This window comes from Papaver somniferum, chromosome 11 (assembly GCF_003573695.1).
Source record: "Papaver somniferum cultivar HN1 chromosome 11, ASM357369v1, whole genome shotgun sequence".
In the NCBI taxonomy this organism is placed as follows: Eukaryota; Viridiplantae; Streptophyta; class Magnoliopsida; order Ranunculales; family Papaveraceae; genus Papaver; species Papaver somniferum.
The window spans coordinates 111,808,847-111,828,888 of NC_039368.1; the positions used below are offsets into that span (position 1 = coordinate 111,808,847).

Below are 20,042 nucleotides of genomic sequence, written 5' to 3' on the forward strand. Positions count from 1 at the left end.
AAAATATGAACTCCCAACTGTATATTTTGTTTACGGTTAGGAAAATATAAACTCCCAACCGCATATTAGATTTTCCAGAAAATATATTCTATTTATAAAACCCAACCGTAAATAGATATGCTTTTGGTTTTCCCAACCGTATTTTATCTTGAGTTTCTCAGTTCGGAGTAACTATTGTATAGGTTTGGAAATTTTGGGATTCGTAACCGTATTTATCGTAAAACTAAAAGAAAAAAGATTTGATTTTAGAACCCCAACTACAAATCAAATTATTAGTCTAGTTTGATCACTAACTTACTTAATTCAGTTAGCCATTAATAAAAATTAATAGGTTAAAGGGGTTATGATGATTGCTATTTGATGACTCAATTTTGTCTTCTTATGAGTCCTCAAAACCAAACGAGAAAAATATCTTTAGGTCTTTTTTTAGGTGGGCCCATGTCAGTTTAGTCCTTTGGTCAAACGCTTTCACTGTTTGGTCCATAATCATTTTAAAATATTAAAATGACAAAAGTACCCTTCTGTGTTAATTTTTACTTATTTTCTTATAGCAGTTCATTCCAGAAATGAAGTTCATATAAAACCTATACAAATCAGAGTTCATTCCAGAAATGAAGTCCATATAAAAACCTAAAAAAACAGACTTCATTTCAGAAATGAAGTCCAGATAAAAACCTATACAAACCAGAGTTCATTCCAGAAATGAAGTCCATATAAAAACCTAAAAAAACGGACTTCATTCCAGAAATGAAGTCCGTATAAAAACCTATACAAACCAGAGTTCATTCCAGGAATGAAGTCCATATAAAAACCTAAAAAAACATACTTCATTCCAGAAATGAAGTCCATATAAAAATCTATACAAGCCAGACTTCATTTCTGGAATGAACTCCATATAAAAACATCAGCAGCATCATCTTCATCTTCAACAGCAACAGCAACAACAAAGAACTTCATCAAAATTCATCGTCGTCATTCATCTTCAACAACAACAACAACAAAAAACGACGAAAAACACCCAAATCTTCATCTTCTTCATCGATTTCAACAACATCATATTCATCCACGTCTTCAATATCATCTTCATCGATTTCATCATCTTCGTCGTCGGCTTCAACATAAACAACAACATTATCTTCTTCTTTATCAAGACAGCAACAGAAAAAAAACCTAAAAAACAGAGTTCATCTTCAACACAAGCAGCAACAGCAACATGAGATCGTCATCGTCTTCATCAAGTAGATCGGGTTCGTCATCGTCCTTGACATCAAATCCGATCAAATCATCAAGAAAAAAAAAGAGAAAAAAGTAGATCCGAAAAAGAAAAGAAGATGAGAGAGAAAGTAAATCTGAGAATGAGATATTTTCTAGTAATTTTGGTATATACGTGGTCACCCTAGGACCAAACCATTATTTTTTAGGACCAAACAATAATATAAGGGTACTTCTGCCACCACACAATGAAAATTACATCATCCATGACATCACCCTAGGACCAAACCATAACTTTTAGGACCAAACTATATTATATTTTCCCAAATAGGACCAAACAGACACATGACTGAATCAACTGGAGTAAACTCTCTCTAATATATTATTTCTAGGACCGTATGGTATTTCCTGCAAATCAAAAGTTTGAACCCCAATAATAAGCTTCTATGAAAATGTATACCTCAAAACAGGTGTCATTGTTTAAGAAAGAACAAAACAAAATGACTCTTGATTAACTTTAACTATAACCAAAATCAAGAGTTCTGCTGTACAGAAGGATCCAAATTTCTATATGGGTGGAAAAACGTAATGTTGGTTTAGACCGACAGCAACTAAGAAAATGAATTTAGACAACAAAAAATAAGTCATCATTTCATTCATTCATGCTTTCCTTAACCGCAGTACTGGCAGTAGAATTGGCATTCTTGTCATCGACTACATTTTCATGATAATCCAAGGTTTTAGAATCACTTGTTTCATATTCTTGAGGATGATGACTACCTTCATCAACATCTACTTCCTTCTCTGCGGCTGCTGGATCGCCCTCATTCTTTCTCATTGTTGGGATACTAGTACTTGTTTTGACATTGGAACTTTCATCAACTACATTTTCATGATAGTCATTTTCTTGAGGAAGATGATTACCTTCATCAAAATCTACTTTCTTCTCTGCCACTTCTGAATCGCCCTCGGCCTTTCTCATTGCCAGTGTACTAGTACTTGTTTGGACATTGGAACTTTCATCAACTGCAATTGTCTCATTTTCTTGAGGAAGATGATTACCTTCATCAAAATCTACCTTCTTTTCTGCCCCTTCTGAATCGCCCCCGGCCTTTCTCATTGTCAGTGTACTAGTACTTGTTTGGACATTGGAACTTTCATCAACTGCATTTTCATGATAGTCCAAGGTTTTAGAATCAATTGTCTCATTTTCTTGAGGAAGATGATTACCTTCATCAAAATCTACTTTCTTCTCTGCCGCTTCTGAATCGTCCTCGGTCTTTCTGATTGTTGGTGTACTAGTACTTGTTTGGACATTGGAGCTTTCATCAACCACGTTCTCATGATAGTCCAAGGTTTTAAAATCACTTGCTTCATTTTCTTGGGGATGATTACCTTCATCAAAATCAACTTTCTTCTCTGCAGCTTCGGAATCACCCTCGGTCTTTGGCATTGTCAGGGTACTAGTACTTGTCCCGATATTGGAACTTTCATCAACTACATTTTCATGATAGTCATTTTCTTGAGGATGATGATTACCTTCATCACCATCTACTTTCTTCTCTGCCACTTCTGAATCGCCCTCTGTCTTTCTCATTGTTGGTGTGCTAGTACTTGTTTGGACATTGGAACTTTCATCAACTACATTCTCATGATAGTCCAGGGTTTTAGAAGCACTTGCTTCATTTTCTTGAGGATGATCATTACCTTCACCAAAATCTACTTTCTTCTCTGCCGCTTCTGAATCGCTCTCGGCCTTTCTCACTGTCGGTGTATTAGTACTTATTTGGACATTGGAACTTTCATCAACCACACTTTCCTGATACTCCATGGTTTTAGAATCACTTGTTTCATTTTCTTGGGGATGATTACCTTCATCAAAATCTACTTTCTTCTCTGCCGCTGCTGAATCGCTCTCGGTCTTTCTCATTGTCGGTGTACTAGTACTTGTTTGGGCATTGGAACTTCCATTATCATGCTGATAATTATGATAATGATCAGCTTCTGTTCTGGGTGTTAACCAAACTTCTTCTTCTTGTTGAAGATTCTTGTAGATCATGTTTCTTAAATTATTTGGTTCAAACCTCAGCTCCTTCGTTGCAGGTCCAGTTTCCATTACAGAACTCATTGCATGTTCACCAGATTCGAGTTTCATTGTGTCTGCTGTTACCTGCTGCAGATGATGAATATCTTGTTCATTTCGCCGAGGTTTGGAGGTATCTTTTTCATCAAAATCTTGATTGTCACTACCATGATCAACAGATTCTGCGATTACTACTTCTGTAACCTGCAGAAGTTTAGAAGGTTCATTTGTTTCTTCTCGAGTTCTGTTCTCCATCATTTCTGGAATGCTACAACTTGCTCCGTGATCATTAGAATGATTCCGATGATAATGATGTTCCAGTTCAGCTGCTTTCGGCGTCATTGGTGCTCTCGGTGTGATGGCTTCTAATGTTGTTTTAGGTGTTAACCAAACTTCTTCTTCGATCAGATTCTTAAAAATAATGTTTTTTAGCGGTAGATTTCCTCCAAACGCTAATTTCTTCTGCACTGACCCGTTCTCAGTGTTACTCTTTTGATTAGAATCTTCATGGCCATAAGTGTCATGATGATCAACAATGTTAGCACCAGCTGATTGTATAATCGTTGAAACAGGTTTTTGCGGCTGATGAATTGCAACTTCCTTTTCCAGATCATCTGACGTTATTTCCTTCACTAAATGCTGACGATTTTCATTATGAGCTGATTCTGTATTCTGATTGAAGTCGCTTTCCATTGCATCCAGAAGTTTAGAACTCCCATGATCTAAGTTAAGATTACTAGATTCTATCTTTGTCTCTGGTTTTAGACAAACTGCTTGTTTTTCATTGTGCAAATCCTCGGGAGTTTCTTTTTCTAAGTCAGGATTTGCAACAAAAGATGTCTTTGATTTTGTCCCACTCTCCGTCTTCTCATAACTCCTGTGCTCATTAGAACGATCAGCAGAGCTAACCACACCAAATTCTCCCATTGTATTTGGTTTCAGCTGAACGTCTGCTTCAGAATCTTGATTCTGTTGTGCCCCATTCACCATTGTTCCATGACTTTCTTGGTTACAATTTGCATCAGTACCTCGCTCCTGGGTTGCTACATTATCTGTTATCTTTTTACTTCCTTGATCATTAGTATGAACATCCGAAGAGCCAACTCTACCAGATTCTACTGCTATCTCTGGTTGCAGCTGAAGTACTTCCTTAACATCATGCAAATGGTTGGAAGATTTGTTTTCTAAGTCGATATGGCCCCCAAAATCTGGACTCTGTACTGTTGCACCCTCTGATGTCATCATATGACTTCCTTGATCAGCATGATAATTGGCTGAGCCAACGGTACTAGATGCTTCTTGTATATTTTCCTCTGAAGCTTGACCAACTTTTTGATCATTGTGCAGAAACTTAGACATTTCCTGTTCTTGGTCAAGATTCCCGTCAACATCTTGCTTCTGTGTTGTTGCAGTCTCCATTGTCTTATTCCTTCCTCCATGGTTAAGATGATCCCCAGAAAAACTAACCTTAACAGATTCTACTTCTGTTTCAGGCGTTAAGGTAACTGTTAAGTGCTCATCATGCAGATGCATAGAAGTATCCTTTTCTGGGTAACAATCTGCTTCAACATCTTTCTCCTGTACTGTTCCACTATCTATTGTCTTCCTAGTCTCTTCTTCATTAAGATGATCATCAGTAAAGATAACACCCAATGAATTTGGTTCAGTTTTGGGTGCTAGCTCGTCCACTTTTTGTTCGTCAGGCTGATTATTTGAAGTTTCTATATTTAGGTCTGCATTTGCTTCAATATCCTCTTTCTGTATTCTCCGGCTTGCCATCGTCTTTTGAAGGTTAGTTCCAGGATCATCAAATAGATCAGCAGAGCTTGCAGTACCAGATTCTAGAGCTGCTCCCGATGTCAGTTGAACTTTATGTTCTTTATCCGCATCTTCAGAAGTTACAGTCTCTAAATTTTGATTTGCTCCAAAAGCTTGCTCCTTTATTAACGGTGTCACTGCTGTTTCTGGCAAGTCCACCTGACGTTCAATCAACTCCTGGTTATCTCCTTCAACATCTTTGACTGACTTTGATTTCTGCTCTTCAACTATTATTGGATCCTTCACATCTTTGATTATATTATCTTCCATGGGGGACTGCATCGAGGATTCCTGTGCAATGAACTGTTAAAACTGATATTATCTTCTAGATATATAGATTGGTCTAAAAGGGTGTGGTGCAAATGCATATCGGCTTGATGCAAACACAACTAACCTGTGCAGCTTCATGATGATCACTGTCCAAGAACGTCTGAACCATTAAATTTTGTACTGGAAACTGGGTAAGTGAAGACCCAGAAACCATTTGTTCGACACTCTCTACCAAATTCAGATGAGGACCTTGGTTATGCAACTCTTGTCCCGCACTTGACGACGGATCACGATTCGTCAAACCCTCCTTTATAAGTTCATTCATTACAGATGAAGTAGAATGAGAGTTGGTTGTTGCCGGATGCACACCATGTTGGTAACTTTTTGAGAAATTTTCTGCTTCTGTTGAAACGATGGACGGCTCCTGTCCAATGTAGAAATATAAAAATATGTTACAGAAATTACAGTAAAATATTAAACCTTCCAAATTTTTTGTAGTTTTATCGAACAACTGACCTGTGTTTCCTCGTGATGATCATTGTTTATGGATGGGTGAACCGATTTTTCAGAAGGAAGCTGTTCAACTGAAGAACTAGAAGCTCCTGGGTCTACATTCTCCTCCAACGTCAATGAATGAACTTGATTACTCATTATCTCTGGTTCGACAGCTGAAGATGAGTTCTCATTCATCACTCCCTCCTTTATCGGTTCATCCACTGATGAAGTTGATTTAGAATCAGTTGATACTGAGTCATTCACATCCTTCATGATATCTCCTTCTTTTGTTGAAACGATGGGTGATTCCTGTACATTGTAAAAATATTCAGTACACTAAAGAAGTATTATTATATTCAACCTTCAAAAGTTATTGTAGTTTTATCTAAACAAACTGACCATTGTTTCCTCGTGATGATCATTGTTCATGGATGGGTGCAAAACCGATTTTTCAGATGGAAGCTGTGCAACTGAAGAATTAGAAGCTTCTCGGTCTACATTATCCTCCAAATTCAATAAATGAACTCGATTGCTCATTATCTCTGGTTTGACAGCTGAAGATGAATTCTCATTCATCACTCCCTCCTTTATTGGTTCATCCACTGATGAAGTTGATTTGGAATCAGTTGATACTGAGTCATTCACATCCTTCATGATATCTCCTTCTTTTGTTGAAACGATGGGTGATTCCTGTACATAGTAGAAATATTCAATGAGTTAAAGAAGTTTTGGTATTATATTAAATCATCAAACTTTTTGTAGTTTTATCGACCTTTATTTCCTCGTGATGATCATTGTTCATGGATGGGCAAACCGATTTTTCAGATGGAAGCCATACAACTGAAGAACTAGAAGCTTCTGGATCCACATTCTCCTCCAACTTCAATGAATGAACTTGATTACTCATTATCTCTGCTTCGACAGCTGAAGATGAGATCTCATCCATCATTTCCTCCTTTATCGGTTCACCCATTGATGAAGTTGATTTGATATCAGTTGTTATTGAGTCATTCACATCCTTGCTGATATCTCCTTCTTCCATAGACTTGGTAGATGGTTCCTGTCCATTCTCGAAGAATTTAGTATTTTGAACAAGAGAAAAGCAGTATTTATTATGCTAGAAAAAAAGGTGCTAGGAAGCAACAGTTTTGTGCTACGAATTTATTATTTTCTTTTTCTTTGACAGGAAAAAGAGAAGGAACAAAAATATAACAACAAGAAAGAAAACGCATCATAATCTGTCCTCCAACCGCCTCCCGGAAAATAAAACGATCTTATCACAGCAATAACTATTGGAATTCAATGGCTGTATGTCTAGACTAAGAACTTCAGTAGATTTAATAAAAACTTAGTTTTGACGGTGGCATTTTGCTCCTCAAGTTCAAAAAGAAAAGGGTCCGTGACAATTGTCTATAACCTCAGGGATGAGAATTGGACGTTTTACAGTTTCATGATAACAAACCAACTGACCTTTGCTTCTTCATGACGCTCATTATTTATGGGCGGCTGATAGACAAATTCTTCGGGTGGAACTTGTGAAAGTGAAGAACTAGAAGGATTTGGTTCAACATTCTCCGCCAGGACCAGTTGCTCAACATGGTTATGCATCTCTGGCTCGGTACTTGATAATGGGTTCTGGTTATCAGTTAACGGTTCACACATCAGAGTGGAAGTTGGGTACGACTGGACAGCTGGTGGATCCTTCACATTCTTGATAGTGTTTTCATCCTCTTTAGACTTGAAAGATACTTCCTGTACATCATAAAAGAAAAACATAACTGTCAATGCATGGTAGTGAAATTTGTGTCCTCAACGGCACGTCATTATTGATAACTGGCGTTCAGCAGATCTATGATAACAAAAAACCTGTTTTTCATCAAGATGATTCCCATCCACAGATGTCTGATTTGTTAAGTTTTCAAGAGATGGCTGTGCGAGTGATGAAATAGAAGCTGTTGCGTCGGCAGTCTCCTCCAAATTCAATTTATAGACTTGACCATGCAGCTCCTTTACAGCATTAGACGATGGACTTTGATTCACCGAACCTTGCATACTTGGTTCTTCAAGTAATGCTGAATTTGTTTTGGAATCAACTGCTAATGGGTCTGTTAAACTGTGTTCTTTGCTAGAACTGATAGGCGGCTCCTGTCCATTTCCAAACAAGTTAGCTAATAATTGTGAACGGTGATACTCTGGAAGATGGTGTAAAACTGTGGTCTCAAAGGAACAACATTCACAAATGGAAACTGAAATTCAGAATCGACAAACCTGTGCTTCATTGTGATGATCACCATCCCTGGATAATTGAACTATCAAACTTTCATGTGGAAGTTGTCTCGCAGAGGAACTAGAAGCTATTGGTGCCACATTCTCTTTCCAATCCACTTGAGGAACTCGTGCAACTACCTCCGGTTCGGTACTTGAAGACGAAGCTTGACTCACCAAACCTTCAATGTTCGATTCATTCTCTGAAGGACAAGGAGGTGGGTTGGAGTTAACAGGATTAAGCACTGGTTGTTGCTCGATGGGAATTCCGGTATTGGCATCAGTAGTACAAGCTCCAAAAAGTCCTGCATTTATCACAGCGAGGTCGCTAATTTCTGTGACTCCGTTCGATTTTGATTCAATTTCATCCACTGTATGCAGGTCTGGTGAAGCTGCCCACAGATCTTCACCGACAGAGCTGTTACAACTTCGGACATTCTCATTGTAGTTTAGAAGTTCTTCATCTGTAAATGCAGTATTTCTTTCCGATGAAGCTGAAGGTGAATTCGCTTCTGAAACCTCTACTTGCATGTCAGAAGCTATTGATAAAACAGAGGTAAGAACTACCCCTTTATCCTCACAAAACAATGATTCTTCGATTGTCCTCTTTTCAATTGCAGATGGACTAGAATCATATACTGGTTCGTAGGGTTGACTATTGTCCTTGACTTTCACTGTCATATCACTCTTGAAATCATAATCATTCAGTGCTGATGATGGGCCCTCCTTAGAATCATCTCTATTGAGTTCTATAGCTTGTGACTGAATTTCATTTTTGCTAAATTCAGATGATGAAGATGAAGAGGATGAACTCAATCCAATGTACTTCTCTTCAACAATATCAGGTTTCATGTAAGCCTCACTTCTTTCTTCTGGATGAATTTCCACCACATCTGCTTCAGGGGATTGAGTTGTTCCTTCAACAAAATTAGCCGACTGACCGATGGGTGGCATCAACTCACACTCTTGAGCTGATTGTTCTTCAATTGGCTTCATTTGATCTTCCTGATCTGGAACCAAAGATCGCAATTCTATCTCAGTACCTAAACTCGACGTAGAATCACTTCGTGCACACATTGGTCTTTGCTCCGGCGATCCCATATCTTCGATTACCGAGTAAGACCTGATATTATTATCAGATTTATCTTGCTTGAGCCCTCCTGAGTATGAAGTGGATCCGTAACAAAAACTTTCATGTCGACAAAATATATCTTTTTGTATAACATTCATAAACTCTTCATGAAAACTGTCTCCAGTTAAATTGGGTCTCTCTTCTTGTGGGTCATAGGGAAGATCGAAAGGGTTCGCTCTTGGAATCAAAACAGAAGGAGCTGAACCTGGGATAGGAGGTAAACCTGGAATTTCATTTTCTGTCGGATGATCAAACGGGTTGCTTTTAATAACTGCTAACGGCGCAATATGAATTGGAGGGTCATTATGGTCTAAGTCAACCAAATTCTTTTCAGCCACCATTCTCAACATTTTTTTCCTTGCTCTTCTCCTAGCCATCAAACTCTCCAATCTCTGGTTCCTCTCTATTTCAGATTCCCCGAGATCCATAAGATTCTTCTCATCATCTTCCGTCCATGTACTGGCGGATTTAGTTCCGTTCTTTTCTGCTTCTGACTCGAAACCATCCTCATTCGATCTATCAGATTCTTCTGGTGCACCATCAAATTCACCGATTGATAAAAGAACAGGTTGAGAAGGTGCATCAGTCGTTACAGGGTTGATATCCACCACTAAAGCATTTGATGAAGAGCTTTCTGCCTGACTAGAAGTAGGACCAGACACTGAATCAGAACCCAAAGATACAGCAGTGCCTTCGTTCTGCTCCAAAGATGGATCCTGAGAAGAGTCTAATGCATCTCTTTGGTTATCAGAAATTTCACCGATCTCCAATTTGCCATCTTCATGAATTTCTTTTGATTTATAATCAGCTACAGTTGTACCATAAGCCGAACTTTCAATATTGATTGGCGAAAATGAAACCCTTTTCGTACTCTTCTGCCTTCTGCTTAGACCTCCAGCCAATCTTATACTTCCAACTGGCTTCTCATTAATATCTGTTGCCAAGGTCTTCACATCATTGGTGGTTTCCTCACATGTTTTCTTATCTTTCTCAATAACAGGTTCTTCATCTTTGACATGTTTACTTTTTTTAGGTGAAGATTGATGTTTTTGCTCATCAGCTTCCCGACGTGTTTGGCGAGTATCTGTAGCGTGCCCTAAAGCTACAAGCGATGCAATAAGAGCAACTGTGCATGTAAAAAGAGGGAACAAAGATAACAAAAGGTTGAATACAGATGGAACAAATCTATATAAAAGATACAGGAAAAGAATAACAAACAAAACTGAAGGATGATACCGAACTACTCTATAACATGTCTTGATGATTGAAAATATGGTTCTCAAAACAAGAATAAAATTCCTTACAACACCCATTTTCTGTCTCCCTCATGTATCACTTACATTAAACATATCTATGTACATACTCAATTAACTCATCTAAAAACCAATCAGAGCAGGCTTATGGAGGAATCAAATGATCATCAGTTTAGCATGTACCCATAAAAGAAATGTGAAAACAAATGAACAGCTAAATCTTTCTTCTATGGATGAAACCCTAGAGGTGAGGAGGTGGTGGATGATAATGGTGGTGAAGAAGATTAATCAAACAAAAAAAGATCTATTGACTTGCTTCAAGATAATGCAAACCTCTGATTTTGGTGTTTAATCATAGAAAGAATTTTTTTTTATAGGAATTACACCTTTGTAGGATATGAATCCATTTTTAGATCCCCTTCTTCAGGACCTTTTTTGGGTCATTTTTTCTCAACAACTACCATCCTTCAAAAATATAAGGCGGGTACTACATAACAAGAAAACAAATATTTCAGCACAATCAAATCCAGTTACTCAACCTAGCCAACTATTTCGTATCGTCAAGCTTGTAAAAGAGAATTCTACATTGTGGTGTGCGTAACAGCTCATGACAGCATTCACTAAGCTACAACCTCATTTTCTAAATTTTCAAAAGATGCAAATTACAAGTTTCTCATTATGATTTATTTTTTATAATATGGACACTTCGGTTCCGCGAAAATGTGTATGGAGGGCTAAATATAGTTTTCTGAAATGCATATCAACTTACTAGAAAACGTGCAACAACAACAACCAAGCCTTCAGTCCCAAACAAGTTAGGGCAGGCTAGAAAAACGTGTACCTTTACACAAAAACCATCTGAATGCACCAATACTCTGACGGGACAAAAAACTACAGAGTCAATATGGAGATAATGAAACATACTAAGAATTGAAAAGGTTGCAATCAGAAGAAAATATCGTTTATCTTAAGCTTCTGTATATAACTAAACAAAAATCTGTAGTTTATGTTAAAAATATCATCATGTTAAACTGTTAACTCATACAGTAACATAATTGTTATATAACTACATCAATTGCCACTCTTATTCATTTAACAGCATTTTGTATCATCCACAATCACCAGAAAACAAAAAAAAAACATCAATCTAGTGAAGATAACATAGATATGCACAAGCAAAAACAACAGCACTGCAAACAACTATTCAAGTTGTACCTTTCTTTTGGTACTGACTGGATGAAGAAGAAGGCCCCCTTTCTCGTCTCGGCGCTTCAAGTCCACTCAGTCCTGAAAGGTATTATCATCACGTTCATAAATTATCAGTAACAACAACACCAATATGACATCCAATCAAATCAAATCAAACTAGTAATCCTAACAACAAATCGAGAACATTCTCTTCTTCATTTAGGTCAAAATTGTGAAATAACAACGCAATAACAAAGTTACAAACACAAAATCAACTAATTAGCAACTTGATTATTTACCTGACTGACTTCAATGAGAAAGTAATCGACCGATCTTTTGAGACTTGAAAAAGAAATTCAGACTTATCGCGCCACTGATACTTCAAGCTCAGTGGCAGCAGAGCAAGTCTAAATTGAGTTTTAGCCGCTATTTCTAACATTATGCTGTCTGGCTGGTTTATACTTTATATTGAGTTCTTCTAATCTAACAGAAGTGTCTCTCCAAGAACTCAATGTGAACCAGCCAGACAACTTTCCCGATCGAAAAAGAAAAATTTCTCGACTTTGGAGAAATGATCTTCCGTTTCTAACTTTCTATCGCCCAAGCATATCCGATGAAATAGGGGCAACCCGGGCAACGGGGCAAGTAGTGAAAAAATTCTCAATTTTGTCCTATAATCAGTGAGCAGGTATAATAAAATGGGAAACTTGGGCTAAGGCCCAAAAAAAAAAAAATTATCCTCAAGCCCAAATAATTTTTCAAAATCCTGTCGCATCCAATTTTTTTTTTTAAAATATCAAAAAGTCGCAGAATTATTCTAATACCCTCGTACGGTTTCGAGCAGTTCCATTGCTCTGTAACGGATCGATTTGCCGGATAAAAAATTTTCTCCATCATTCAAATAGACAAAATCGATCATTCAAATTGATGATTGAAGTTGATTAAACCCTGGAAATCAATTTCACAACAGTTCAAATCGAACTCAGTTCAACAAAAATGGAGGAGACATCAACAAAAACACGTCTTTAAAAGTCAAAAGATGTTAAAGAAAAGAAATCTGGTATGAAAACCTAGTTTAATCGATGGTATTCTTGCATTCATTCAGTATATTTGATTTATTTATTTTTTCGATTTTAACTTTTGTTCTTGATGATGATGACCTAAAAACGAAGATGGGAAATCGGAATGGAAAATTATTAAGTCGAAGAAACAGGGAAAAAAACAGTGAGATTTATCATTAGATTCATCTAGTAGTGTTTGATTATTTTTTTTTTATTTTAAGTTTCGTTGTAGTAACTGACGATGATGAAGCAGAAGCCGGTATTCCGGGAAAAAAAATAAAAGTAAATCTAAGAAGAAAAATGTTTCGGGTGAGATTTTCATCCTATATGTATTTACCGCTATTTCGTTCTACTACATCACTTTTTTCTTCTTCGATTTTAACATCATTTTTACCTGTTGATGGTGATCACTTAGAAGAAGAAAAGGGAGAAACAGATAGTGACCAACCACTAAAGGAGATGAGAACCAAGGTAAAGGACGGTGCTGTGAAGAAGGGAAGGGAAGTCTCTAGTATGCATTTACATTAGTTCATGTGTGATTCATGTTTGCATAACAAATTCTGCCGAAAAAAACATATGTGTTGATGGTGGTTTTTAGCTTAGGGTTAAAATCGTAAAATCTTAGTCTGACATGACGTCACTCTGTAAGGAAACAAAGCTGTGAATACCAACCTCTCCACTAGCACATTTATTGAGCCGTTCAATACGTCTACAAGAAATTTACCCAGACTCGCGGACGCGACAACCATCCCAAATACGTCGTGAAAGTTTCATTGGGTACCTTTTTTTTACTACTTTCCACGACAGAACCCTTAGTATCGGCTGGCATCACCTCCGTTCATGCCAACTGCGCACGCCATCCGCACATGCCATGCCAGCCGCACATGCCAGCCGCGCATGCGAGCCGCTCATGCTAACGCGCGTAATAATTAGGGTTTCAACGTGTCAAACCCTAATATCCTCACCAAGCGCTAACGGAAGGTACCCATAATCGACGGCTACCCTTCCTCCTGAGATGCAGATCTCGGACGTCCAAGTTCGCCACCAAACCGACCTCTGGCAAGTTTTTGGCCACAAACGCCAAATTTCTAGGTTTGTGTCGCCAAACCCTAATTTGGTCACGCCACTGTGCCAAAGACATGCGCGAGCCATGCCAGCCACACCAGGCGCTAACGGAAAATAGTCATAATCGATGACTACCCTTCCTCCTGAGATGCAGATATCGGTCGTCCAAGTTCGCCACCAAACCGACCTTTGGCAACTTTTGGCCACAACGCCAAATTCCTTGGTTTGTGCCGCCAAACCCTAATTTGGTCGTGCCAAAGGCATGCCAGCCACGCCACCATACCGAAGGCATGCCAGCCACACCACTGTGCCAAAGGCATGTCAACCATGCCAGCCACATCACTGTGCCAAACGCATGCCAACCATGCCAGCCACGTCACCGTGCTGAAGGCATGCCAACCATGCCAGCCACACCACTGTGCCAAAGGCACGCCAACGGCTCCAAGCCGCACCATGCTAGTGGCTCAGTCCAAGCCGCACCACGCCGGAGGCTCCAAGCCGCACCATGCTAGCGGCTCCGTCCAAGCCGCACCACGCCAGCGGCTCCAAGCTGCACCACGACCAGCGACTCCTTCCAAGACGCACACTGCCAGCGAATCCAAGCCGAGCCAACAACTCCGCACGATGCTTGCGGCTCCATTTCATGCCAAAACCCTAATTTGGCCGCACCTAAAGTATGTGAGCCATGTCGTCCATGCCACCATGCCGCTGGCCGCCAAACGAAAGGTGTTAGAGCATAGCTCGGTCGACCTCGCATGATTTGCTATATCAAGCATGTTTGTCAATGTTAGTGATCAAAACTACGAGTCTTGATTTCTACTCTATTATAGCTAAGTCTCGGACTAGGATAGAAAAGTGTAGTTAAGCTCAAGGACTTCATGGCGATTCATCATACAACGACGAAGATCTACTCAAGGAACCGTGGAACTTCATCAACAAAAAGTTATGTGGAGACTTGAACTTATCTATCACTCAAAAGTCTATCTATTATATCTCGTACTTCTTATGAGACAAAAGTCGTACGCTATATAGACTGGATCATACACACTTGACATTTCGAGCTGAGTATACTCTACTTATCTTTTTCTCGAAATCATGTGTTGGTAAAGCATTTCGCTTTGATCGGGTTTATCTTCACCTAGTGACGAAAGTCATGAAAAGTTTCAATTACTTTGGAAATTGCTTTGAAGAGAAAGGTCCGTGAATAACGACTGAATAACATCCTCTGAGAATGTTTCAATGGTTGGAATGAGAGTTTAGGTATATATAACCAATGATGGATATAAGCATTGTCTGGTAACACATATGTGCATAAGTCATATTTCTTAATCCGAAGTTTTCGAACTTTGTTGATTGAGAGAAACCGGAGGAATTGGATTTGCCAAGCCCGCGAACCCAGTCCGCGAACTTACGGAAGTTTTCTTACCGAGAATTTCTGCTGGGATTTACAAAAACTCGTTTGCGTGTTTAGTCCGCTAACTGGCGGAAGTCTCTTTGCCGAGATTTTCTGCTGAGTTTTGAAAACTCTGCCGGTTATCTTAAGTCCGCGAACTTGTTTGTGAGCTTAAGTGGTTATGATCTAAAGATGTACTCTGAACATGAAACTTAAATTACTAAGGAATGCAGTATGAAAACCGTGGCTATAAAGTTCATGAGCCGGTTCAATCGAATAAAATCATCTTTGTTTCAATTGTGTCTTGTTTAGTTACATAAGATCTCATAGCAATTGAACAACTCTCTAACTAGTTCATTTGAGTCAATTGAACTAGTTATGGTGAAGAAGAACAATGTTAATATGAAATGCTCATATGGTTAACCTTTTGGGTTACTATGTTGAACCAACATACACGTACACGTTTGGGCATGGTTTTTACAAACCCAGTAAACGTCTACCCAAGTGTGTGTGACAAGCTAAGTTTTCGATCTAACGGTTGAGAAATATTTGTATGAAAACCGTGGCTATAAAGTTCATGAGCCGGTTTAATCGAATCGAATCATCTTTGTTTCAATTGTGTCTTGTGTAGTTACATAAGATCTCTTAGCAATTTAACAACTCTCTAACTAGTTCATTTGAGTCAATTGAACTAGTTACGGTGAAGAAGAACAAGGTTAATATGAAATGCTCATATGGTTAACCTTTTGGGTTACTATGTTGAACCAACATACACGTACACGTTTGGGCATGGTTTTCACAAATCCAGTAAACGTCTACTCAAGTGTGTGTGACAAGCTAAGTTTTCGATCTAACGGTTGAGAAATATTAGCTTGAATCTAAATCAGGTTTTCATCTAACGGTGAATATGGATTGCTTTGTAACTAAGGCAAAACCCTGATTTGAAGGCTATATAAAGGAGACATCTAGCATTGGGCAAAACTAATCCCCACACGTCTGTGTGATACTAGTGCGCTCGCTAGAGTCGATTCTCCTATAACCTTGGGGTTTCTTCTCTAAAACCAGGTTAACAACTCAGAGACTTCATTGGGATTGTGAAGCCAGACCGATACTACTTTTATCGTAGTGGTGTGATCTGATCTTGCATCTATCGTACGATTGCAATCTATTGATTGGCTTGATATCGTGAGAGTTCTCCGATAGGCAAGATAAAGAAGTCACAAACATCTTCGTCTTACTATTTGTGATTCCTCGACATCCTCTTGTGTAGTCAAGAAAGATTGTTGAGAGGTGATTGATTAATCTAGGTCGTTCTTCGGGAATATAAGACCAGATTATAAATTGGTTCCTGTTCACCTTGATTTCATATCATAATATGGAACAAAACCTAGGGTTTTTCTGTGGGAGATAGATTTATCCTTTGATATATTTTTCTGTATGAGACAAGTCTGCGATTTTGGGTTGCAGCAACTCTTAGTTGTGGGTGAGATCAGCTAAGGGAATCAAGTGCACAGCATCCTGCTGGGATCAGAGGCGTAGGGAGTACAACTGTACCTTGGATCAGTGGGAGACTGATTGGGGTTCAATTATAGTCCAGTCCGAAGTTAGCTTGTAGTAGGTTAGTGTCTTTAACGGCTTAATACATTGTGTATTCATTGGACTAGGTCCCGGGGGTTTTCTGCTTTTGCGGTTTCCTCGTTAACAAAACTTCTGGTGCCTGTGTGATTTCTTTTCCGCATTATATTTTATATAATTGAAATAATACAAGTTGTGCGTTAAGAACATCAATTGGAAATCCAATATTTAGTTGTTGATTGATATTAATTGATCCTTGGATATTGGTCTTTGGTACCGTCCAAGTTATTCCTTGTGTTTGATTAAAGACTCGCTATTGTTTTAGCTTGAGTAAATCAAAACAAGTGAGAGATATTAACTCCTTGAGATACTTTAATCTAGATTGAGTCTGACTGTCTAGTTGATTCTCTAGCAAAGTATTTCGGAATTAGTCCATACAGATTGCTAAGCGAAATATTGGGTGGTGTTGTTAGACCCCCGCTTTTTCAAAAGGTGGCCACGATCAACGACTACCCTTCCTCCTAAGATGTAGATCTCAGCCATACAAGTTCGCCACCGAACTTGTGACAAATTTTGGCCGCAAAGCCAAATTCCACGGTTTATGCCAAAACCCTAATTTGGCCGCGCCAAAAGTATGCGATCCATGCCGGCCATGCCACCATACCGCTGGCCTCCAAACGAAAGGTAGCCACAATCAACGTCTACCCTTCCTCCTGAGATGCAGATCTCAGCCGTACAAGTTCGCCACCAAATTTTTGGCAACTTTTGGGCGCAAAGCCAAATTCCACGGTTTATGCCAAACCCTAATTTAGCCGCGCTTAAAGTATGCGAGCCATGCCACCATGCCGCTGGCTGCTAAACGAAAGGTAGCCACGATCAACGACTACCCTTCCTCTTGAGATTCAAATCTCGACCATCGAAGGTCGCCACCGAATCGGCAAGCCTCTCAATCTTAACTTGCCATACGCTAGAAACATGCTACACGTTTTCCATGAAAACACTCGAGACATCAAAACATGTCACAAAATGGGGGATGCTCATCAGGGTATTGGTCTTGCGGTTTACAACGTGCGGCGTGCAATACGCCCGTTACAAGAAAGTGTCATAAAGGTGAGGCGGTTAGTAATGGCAAGAAATGAAACGTATCCTCATTATGGAAACATCAATTCCAGGCGTTACCCGTTACCTCTTTCTTCCACCACTCAACCTCTTCCACTTCTTACGAAGCTAGCGTACGTTTTATTACGACTTGTATAAATAGGTTTCACCTATTTCCACCAAACAACAAGTTTTGGTCAGGAGAACACTACAACACTCAGAAATCACCTAGTAGATTTCCATCTTGGCTATCCAGCTTTACCTTCTGATACAAGTTGTAAAACAACCACACCTTTCAGAATCAACTATTATGGATTCAACACTCTCTTTGCTTCCCTCCCTAAGACCAACCCTTCTCCTTCACTTTGTGACCGAAGCAAGTCTGGAACGTCCATTTCTTGGTTTAGGCCGGATTTGTAAAGATTGATCTCTCGAATCTAAAGTACTCCCATGCAATACATTGTTTAGGGTTTAGAGTCGTTTCTCACCTACACACACGAAATTACCGAAATCGGCAGAAACCGTTTTCACCCTCAAACAATTGGCGACCACAGTGGGAGATTAATCTCTCGGTTGCAAATTCAACTCTCCTTTCCATCATCCTACCAGTGAATGCCATGCTTGGAAGCGCATTGTCCAAGAAAAGATGGGTTTGGGAGAATTGCATCTGGGGGATAGGGATTCTCCACCTTACCACGAATCGACATAAAGATGTTCCACCGACAATAAAGAACGACTGGGGACTTCTCGCGACAAGGAGGACATCACATAAAGACTCGGATTTACTCCATGAAGGCTCAGTTTTGGTGAAAGACCCTAAAGCGAGTAAGTTTGTCAGATGATGTTTACACGACCTATTGTTCGGGTTTTCATATTTACTATGGAAGCCGATAACCCAATCATCCCAAGATTTCATATCTCTTCCTTTCTCACGCAACGTTCACGGTCCTACAATTTTACTGAATGATTTTGCAACTCATCTTCGCAATTCGGATTTTTACATATCGACTTGATCAAAGGGACATTATTCCAAAAATAATCCAAAAACTCTTATAAAAAGCAATCATCTATCAATCTGAAATCCATAAAACCAAACCATAAATTAGGCGTTTCTTTTTCCTTTCAAAAAAAAAAAACTTAAGCAACGGAAGTACAGAAAAATAAAAACATTCAAGGAAAATCGCCTAGCTAAGGCTCGTTCTTCTTGGAGAAAGCGTCCTCCATGCTTTGAAAGCCTCCTGCTTCAGCTTCAACTCCTGGGACAACTTCTCGACTTCTGCCTCCTGTTGATTAATCAAATCCGCGGAAGGGCCGTCAACCGCTTCAGCCTGTAGCCTTTGGATCTTGGAAAATCCATCACAGAACCAGGAGGCATTAAACTCGAAGTTTAGACACATATCCCGATGGAATTCCCAGATTTTGACTACGTCTCCAGAAACCGTGTGTCCAGTCACGCCACACATGTCATGAATTGAAGATAAAGTTTCCTCCACGCGCTTAACCAATGCAAACCGACTATCAACCTTCCTGGTCGCAACGATGTGTCCATACCTCTTCCATATCTTGGTATATAACTCCGCATACTTTACGGGCACACTGAATCCTCCAACCAACACATGACCTTCGAAAGGAACCTCGAATGGGGCATCGAAAACGACAGTTGCGTCTGGATGTGCGAATAGCCAAGAATTTTCGGGAGCAATCAAGCCCGTCGTCACGACAGCATTTTCCGCCATAGGAGACACAACAACATCTTTATGATGATCAACCTCCACCTCTAGATTACCAGCGGGTACGGTTCCCATTATTGGAGACATTGTTGCATCTTCATTGTCGTGAATCTCCATCTCAGAATTATTTCCAGAAGCGACCTCCTCCTGTAAATACCACCAATTGAATATTTATTCGGTATAAGTAAATAGTCCAAGAGGAAAACGTGTGGGAGACTGATGTGATTTGTAGATAGTGGTAAAAGTGGTTCGATTCTCAAACTTGTGAAGGATATTAATTAGACTTAAATTTTAATATTAAAATAGAAAACTCACTAAAAATTATAGCAAACTCAATCAAAGTTGATATTAATATTAAAAGAACACTGAGGCTAAGATTCCACTATTTTCCAAGTTCAAAGTGA

The 20,042-nt window shown here is 39.2% G+C and overlaps 1 protein-coding gene across 1 annotated transcript; it reads right to left on the minus strand.

Annotated features, from left to right (window-relative positions):
• Positions 1-1,571: 1,571 nt before the first annotated feature.
• Positions 1,572-19,755, minus strand: LOC113324921. The gene is made up of 10 exons (XM_026573196.1): positions 19,530-19,755; positions 11,744-11,815; positions 8,147-10,401; positions 7,745-8,023; positions 7,349-7,630; positions 6,651-6,938; positions 6,278-6,568; positions 5,900-6,187; positions 5,508-5,807; positions 1,572-5,416 (listed from the first exon to the last, which is right to left on the minus strand). Exons 1-10 carry the CDS (start codon positions 19,753-19,755, stop codon positions 1,865-1,867), a joined length of 7,833 nt encoding a protein of 2,610 aa, XP_026428981.1. The 3' UTR covers positions 1,572-1,864.
• Between the last annotated feature and the right edge of the window lie 287 nt (positions 19,756-20,042).

Coding starts and splice junctions, on each gene's coding strand:
- LOC113324921 (XM_026573196.1), bottom strand. CDS start 19,755: ATGGAGATTCACGACAATGAAGATGCAACAATGTCTCCAATAATGGGA. Junction 7,631..7,744: donor ATCATCTTGATGAAAAACAG/GTTTTTTGTTAT, acceptor TATGATGTACAG/GAAGTATCTTTCAAGTCTAA. Junction 6,939..7,348: donor AGCGTCATGAAGAAGCAAAG/GTCAGTTGGTTT, acceptor GAGAATGGACAG/GAACCATCTACCAAGTCTAT.